This window comes from Bombus terrestris, unplaced genomic scaffold, assembly GCF_910591885.1.
Source record: "Bombus terrestris unplaced genomic scaffold, iyBomTerr1.2, whole genome shotgun sequence".
Taxonomy (NCBI): Eukaryota; Metazoa; Arthropoda; class Insecta; order Hymenoptera; family Apidae; genus Bombus; species Bombus terrestris.
In genome coordinates, this window is record NW_025963778.1 from 1 (window position 1) to 7,297 (window position 7,297).

Consider the following 7,297-nt stretch of genomic DNA (forward strand, 5'->3'; position numbering starts at 1 on the left):
ACTTACCTTTGCAGCATGGTATGACAAATTCTGGCGTCGTTGCCAATGAACACAGAAATTGGACACCGTCCATGTTACACGCCTTATTGGTGTCATAGTTCTGCATTAGGTTTGCTGCAACTTTGCCTAGGTCATATACCGGGACAAACAGTGACAAGATTGGCTTTAATATTCGATTCGTATTTAGAAGATCTAGGGCTTTGATTGAGGTGATCTGGTCAGAGAGAATGGAGGCGATTCCAAGCACGGTTACGTAAAGGCAAATTCGGGCGTAAGCCGTTGCCGGTGCATTGAACATGAAGGAGAGTGCATAGACGCAAGGCAGAATGGCGAATCCGTGCAGCACAAATCCGAGTGCCAGGTAGAAAGGTTGCTTATCTTGGTATAAGCCATTCTCTTTGTAGATGACAAAGGCGATCACCATCAAGCAAGAAGATAATAAATAGAAGACGTAATCGGTGAGAAAGTAGGACAGCCAGTACACGCTAACTCGTACCCCACTCAGTTTTTGAATATGTTTTGCCATAGTGACTCGTTCTTTGACAGCTAGCACTGCAAAACTGCCAACCAGAAAGGAAATAGCCAAAATTAATCCTTGCATCACCTGAAACTGCGTTTGATTGGTCATGACGGACATTTTCAGATTGTCCACAGTCAGTAAGGGCAGCGGTAGGTTAGTCACCGTGATAGAGAGGTTCGACTGCCCGTAGACGTAGCGAATGTAGGCCTCGTCAATGTACTTTAGTGCGATCGAGGGCGTGTGAAATGCCTAGAGTGAGAGAGTAGTAGAGTAAGATTTTGCGACCTGCAAACTTTTATTACTAACAACAGTGTAGCCCTAAAAAGGGCGATTCCGAAGAGCCAACTGAGCAGTAAGTTGTCACTTTTACTGGTCGCAAAATCTCACTATACCTGATTGTTAAACAGTCCCGTTAATGTAGTGATGTTTGTGGTGCTGTTTTGACTAATTATTGCAGAAATCATGTACTGGTAATTGTAGACGCTAATTGGACTGGAGATGATTTTAGTGGCAATCACTGTCGGGTCGGTGTTGGGAATGCCGATGATTTTCTCGCTACTCGCAATTTGTGACCGAATTGCATCGGCGTACTTTGATGCCACCTGCTGCACTGTTGGATCATAGAAGTATGTGACCTGAGGATTGTGGAATTGATTGAGTTCCATGTGAAGTGGCGGCGATTCCTTGAGTCGCGGAATTGCCTTGAGTGATAGCAAAGTCATGTTGAGAATAAGGAAGGGAATCAACAGCTGGGCACCGGTCAGGAATGGACTGCGTGCCGAGAAAATAATCTTCTTCATTACCAACGCACTCAATTGCTGGCTCAGTAGTGTTAACCCATAATTCCTCGCTACTGGTTTACTATTGGTATCCAACTGCTTTTGACGTTCATTCAAATCTGTCATAGACTCTATTTTGTTTTTGGCGTAATCGCCCACTCTGTTCAAAAGATACAAAAGTTGAAAGTGGTGTGAGTGCAAGTGTTTTTTGGGTGCTTACTTGAGGAAAACCTCTTCCATTGTGGTCACCGAAATTCCGTAGTTTGATATGTTTTCATTAGACTCCAGCTCTGACAGCAATGGCTCGAATAGTTCTGTTTTATCGTCTGGTAATGAGTAAGTCACCTCGGTGCCAACGGAACTCTCCAATTTGGCGCTATCAATGTGCTTCAAGATCATTTCATTGATTGTTTCTGTTTCCACTTTGGTGTTTCTTTTGGCGACTGTCAGTCCGTATCCAGTTCCGTAGCGTTTCTTGAGGAACAAGGGAGAGCCACAGCACTGCAACTTGCCTCCTGCCATAATGGCAATTCGATCGCCTAAAATCTAATGCGACTATTTGAATCAAAATATGTTTCAATGTCAGTTGTCAATTGACACTTACATCTGCCTCTTCCATGAAATGCGTCGATATCAGTATAGATCGATGTTCCTTTTCTGTACATTAAATAATTGGAAAATGTAAAATCAATGCTGTGACATTAGTCTAACCTTTGAGTAGTAGATCCCATATGAACCTAAAATTTCAAAAACCAAAGTTAATTTAACGTTGTATTACAATTTTGAGTTTTGTTATAAACCTTCTCGCTGAAACGTCCATTCCAGATGTTGGTTCATCCAGAAAGACCACTTTTGAGCCACCGATTAGTGCAATTCCCACGCATAGTTTCCTTTTCATTCCACCTAATTAAAATATATCATATCATTTGAATTACAATGTTTGCACTTTGTGTACATCATTTACCTGACAGTTTACTGGACTGTACTTTTTGTTTATCAGTCAAGTCGAGCTTTTCAATGATTGATTTTACTTCTTGTTTGATTTCATTTGCATTGAGATCGGCTCGTTTTAGTTTACAGTAAAACTCAAGGTGCTCTGTCACAGTCAATTCATCAAAGAGTACGTTGTATTGAGGACAAATTCCCAAGCTGCTACGAATTGCATTCATGTTTGTTCGAATATCATATCCGTTGACGAGAGCAGTGCCACTGCTGGGCTTGAAAAGGCCAGTTAGAATTGAGATGGTCGTCGTTTTGCCTGTATACCAGAGATGTTGTTATTCATGCCACTTACTCAACTCATTACTCAAGTTATTCACAAGACTTCTCAGTCTGTTAATATTGTACTTACCAGCTCCATTATGGCCTAATAGTGCCGTTATTTGACCGTGGAAAATATTGAGGTTCAAGTTGCTCACTGAATAAGTTTTGCCATCATAGCTTTTACTTAGGTTTACAATTTTAATCCCTGCTCTTAAATTAAATGGATCCTTTTCTACATTTTCCTGATCATTTTCTGATTTTATATTAGCTAATTCGCTAAATTCTTGATCTTTTCCACCCTTCCAGTAGTCAAGAGTGAACGGAAAGTACCAAGGCAGTGCCACGCCGTATTCTCCCGGGAATGCCTGTGTGGTGTACCAGGTGACCAACAGATAAATGACCGAGTTGACCAACATTAGACCCAGAATGAGTAGTAGGTTAAGAATGTCACCAGGCAATGCTGAGTTGATTAGTCTAATTAGTTTTAAAATTAGTCTCTCTTTGCAAAGACTCACCTGGCTCGGAAATGGTGCTCCAGTCGATGCCCACTGCGCGCGATTCTTTAATGGCGAAATTAATATATTAGTTTTCAGTGCTATTGATACAGTTTTAGAAAAGTGATGTGATGTCTGTCTTACCTTTCATGGCCATAATGTATATACCAAATGCCATGTTAGTATTTGGTAGAAAGCAATAGATTATCTTGAGGGCCGAGCTGATGGTGCTGTGTGTTAATGAAGATGAAAGTAAGTCAATTGTGACTTTGAATCTCGCGGTTGCACTACTCACCTATACTGGGCGACTACCGTGAAGAAGGGAAGGAAGGTGAAGAAAAAGATCACACCAGTGGCTATTCCCGCCAGGTTGGCCTGACAAGTGGGAATGCAATCATTAACAACTCATTATTCATTGGCTTCAGATTTTTCTTCGCACTGATTACCTTGGAAAAGAAGGTGCTGATCATAAAACAAAGGCAGATGTTGTTGGTTTCATAAATGAAGAAAAAAAGGAACAGCAAGAATGGGTTGCTAAAGTTTAAAATGGCAATGCCTTCTTTCAGTTTGACACAAAGAAGTACGACCAAAATGACCAGACTTGGCAATGACCAAATTATGGAATGTAGGAAATGGGAAATCCAGTGTTCAAGCTCCTTAAGACCGGCCATTTTCAAGAACTGATTTATTCTTCTCTCTTTTTCAATTACTAGGTTTTTGGTAAGGTTTACAGAAGAATAAATGAAACTGAATACAATAACTGCTGGAAAGAGAAAAGATAGCGCGAAGAGGAACAAATCTGAAACATATGGCGGAAACGGAAATCGAGCAAGAGACCAGTTAAATTCTTGTTTATGTTTTGGTGGATTTTGTAAAACTTTGGCGGCGGCCAAAATTATCGTATGTTGCATAAGTAGGTAGCCTTCTCTTGCGTAACCTGGTTTTCCGCCATCCACTTTGCTCTTCTCACGTGGCCCAGGAGAAGTCAGTTCTGGCATCAGGTGAATGGTTTCCCAGTTTTCGCGAATATTCGAAGTAGCATAGTAGCGCGGCACTGAGGCAAATCGCAGTTTGAAATGAATTTTGTTCCTGGACATTTCGACAAATTCCACTCCACAGAGAACCTGGCCATCGCGTATTACATTCTGTGCCGTGAGGTAGTAGTGTTCCATTGTTGTTGAGTCATTGAATGGCATGGGCTTGAAATTTATTTTCAAAGCATCTTTCAACATTTGTACTGCTTCTGCCATGATTGCTCCATTTTCCTTGTTGTCTGAAGTGTACATCACGGCAAAAGTACTGTTTGTTGGAAATAACTTCGAATCAACATCGGTCAAGTGAAAATTTTTGTAAAGTGTTGCATCGGGAAAATATGTCACTTCCACTGAACCACGGAACATGCTCAAAATGAAAACTAGCAAACATGGTAAGAGAAGCTCGACTAAACTTTGAACCGGATGACGCCATTGGATTTTGAAGTTCTTCCACAGCAGTAGACGAATGTCAGAAAGAGCACTTGTTAACGAAGATGGCCTTGTTGCTCCCATGTTGACTAGTTGGCCACTTTTTTGTTGCTATGGCTGACTCTGACAAGTTGACTAGATGATTCAGTTCACTCACATTTGCGATGACTAAAGTTGTTTAGTTGCTTATGAGCACATGTCGCAAATTCGGGTTAGCGGCCAGTGGCAGTGATTGCTACAGTGCTTTTGCCGCCCTTGTGTTTCACAAAATGTGCTTTGCTCTTCCTTGCCTACCTGACAATTAACAGAACGCCTGTCCTAATGCTTAGTAGTGTAATACTGGTGATATGCTGGGCTTTATAACACTCGTACCTGGTTGCCAATCCAATGCGTCACTTTGGTGTACTGAAACACAGCGCTACAAAAAATATTACATTGTAGCGTAACGTTTTCGATCAATGAAAAAGTAAATACTTTGGCTAGTGATCAGGTTCATTATGAAACTAATTTATTGCATCCATCTCAACCAATCTGGTGGTTAGTCATAAGTGTTTTCTTGTTTTCATATATAGCAGATTTCCTTTTCATTTGGCAACCCTAATTAATAATAATATTTATTATATGACATTTATCAACTCTTGCTATGAGTTTGTTCACACAGTGACACACGGCAATGATACATCATTTGACTTTAAATGAGTTTGTTTAGTCAGCGTTAAAAACCTAATGCTTGGAATTGAACCTACTACTGGTGAGTTCATTTCATTGTCATTGTGCTAGTGATGGAGACGCCTCTAAACTTCCTTGACATCCGCAAGCAAGTGTCCTAACGGTACTAATTGAGTGACTAGTACAGTTTGGAGAACTTTTACTATCAGTACAGTACGGTTCCCATAGTGTTTGGCAAGACACTTTCGACTTGTGCAGGTGACATTTACTGCTGCCACGATTGCTATTAACAGAAGTCATCTATTTGCAACCTACTACTTAACCTTGGCGATTGTTCCCAGGCAACAGGCACGATGGGCAGATAGCTGATGACTGACTTGAATTACTTTATAGATATCAATTGCAAATACAGTATGTAGTGCCACTTGTACAGCAGCATTTACAATGTTAACGTACATGGCCATTTTTGGTACACTTTGATAGATAATGTTCTTATGCTGTACTCTGTTTAGTGGCACCAAAATAAATGTCATAAATATTTAACATTTTGGTCACGGATTGAACAGTGGAATTCCAATCAACGGCGCAAATGTAACAAACTCTACTTCATGATCTTCTTTTGAGAAGGTTCCATTGGTTCTGCCTGTACCGTTGGCTCTGTTTCTTTGTTTGGGTTTTCGACTCTCAGTCGGTGGCTTGTCGACCTCCTCCAAGCTCACCTCCACAATGGGCGTAGCGCACTTGCCGTTGGTGCATCCGTGTTGACAGTTTTGCAATGGTAGCGGCGACCCAATCAGGCGACACTGATAGATCACGTTCGGGATGCAGTCGAGGCCCTGTAGTTGTTGGCCACAGCTGACCTGTTGCGGACTTCGAGGCAATCTATCGAGGCTACGACAGTAGCACTTAAGATTGCGCAGACAGTCATTTCCTATCGAAGCAAAATGGTTGAATAGTGACAAAGTGACTGACACTGGAAAAACAGTTGTTACTTGACTTGAAGCTCTCATTGCAGCCGTGCACTGACTTTTTCGCTCGTGGACAGTGTCCAATTGGAACTGCGACTTTGTTGTGACGTGAGCACAGGTACAGCTTATTAGTAGTACAGTTCATCGTGTTGGTGAGCAAACGATTGAGATCACTGCCACAGTAGTAAGCGGTATTGGTGGACAGTTTTTGTGACTGGTCGAATAACTGGTCACTGCACTCACAACTTGGGTCAGCTTGGGTTGAGACAAGGCCTATAAACAGGACAGCATGCACTGCCATGTAGAAACAACAAAAACTTGCTTGGTCTGCCATCATTCGATGTTGATCGATCGATGGAATCTTTGTCAATGCATAGCGGCGCCACTTCGCGGCACCATCCTAATGAGCATAAGTACGAATAAATGCTAATTCGGTTTTAATTGACTGTCTGTCTGTCTGTCTGTCTCTCAATTGATGTTTGCTGTTTCACAATTAATTGGCAAATGCTTCAGCACTAGTCTTTTTCACTTGAAAGGCAAAGCTATGGTAGCTGCACTCATTCGCCAGCACCAAGTTACCACATCGCAACCGATTGAGCAAACGTCTCGACTGCAATGTGTTGTTGCTTGAGTGCTACGAACTTGACATGATTTTTCCGGCTGGTTGGTTTGCAAAGCCGGTGACGCTCATTAACGCCACACAGTCGATATTACAAGTGACGATTTGACTTTGAACAATGAAAGTGGCAGTGTTAATGAATTAATTACGATTATAATTTATTGGTTATCTATTTTTGGCTGTCTATTATTAACTAGGGGAATGCATTATTATGGAATGTGCAAAGTGCTTCAGTAGACGACTTATCCAAGTATTCCACCCACTTTTTTTCCGGCTTTACCAGCTAGGACAAAAAATGAATTAGTTGGTTACTTTGAAACATTGTCCAGCTAGTACTTACCCTTAATGGCGGCTCCGCCTGCTGCGAATTTTTTGAATTTACCGGTAGCACCTGCTTTACCAAATTTACCCGCTTTTGCGCCTCCGGCAGCTGCAAATGCGCTTTTGAATCCCTTGGCACCTGTAACATAAATCCGGTTAAAAAGAATTCGCACTAAAATATCAGGATCCAGATGACATAGT

The 7,297-nt window shown here is 41.5% G+C and overlaps 1 protein-coding gene across 1 annotated transcript; it reads right to left on the reverse strand.

Moving 5' to 3' along the window:
• Window positions 1-6: 6 nt before the first annotated feature.
• Window positions 7-4,603, reverse strand: LOC125387149 (phospholipid-transporting ATPase ABCA3-like; the record flags this gene model as incomplete). The annotated part of the gene is made up of 12 exons (XM_048414294.1): window positions 3,503-4,603; window positions 3,352-3,431; window positions 3,201-3,286; window positions 3,078-3,122; window positions 2,651-3,022; window positions 2,264-2,557; window positions 2,100-2,202; window positions 2,011-2,036; window positions 1,904-1,956; window positions 1,520-1,845; window positions 913-1,459; window positions 7-769 (listed from the first exon to the last, which is right to left on the reverse strand). Coding segments are annotated over exons 1-12 (3,796 nt in total), but the record flags the coding sequence as incomplete, so codon positions are not given.
• Window positions 4,604-7,297: the final 2,694 nt, after the last annotated feature.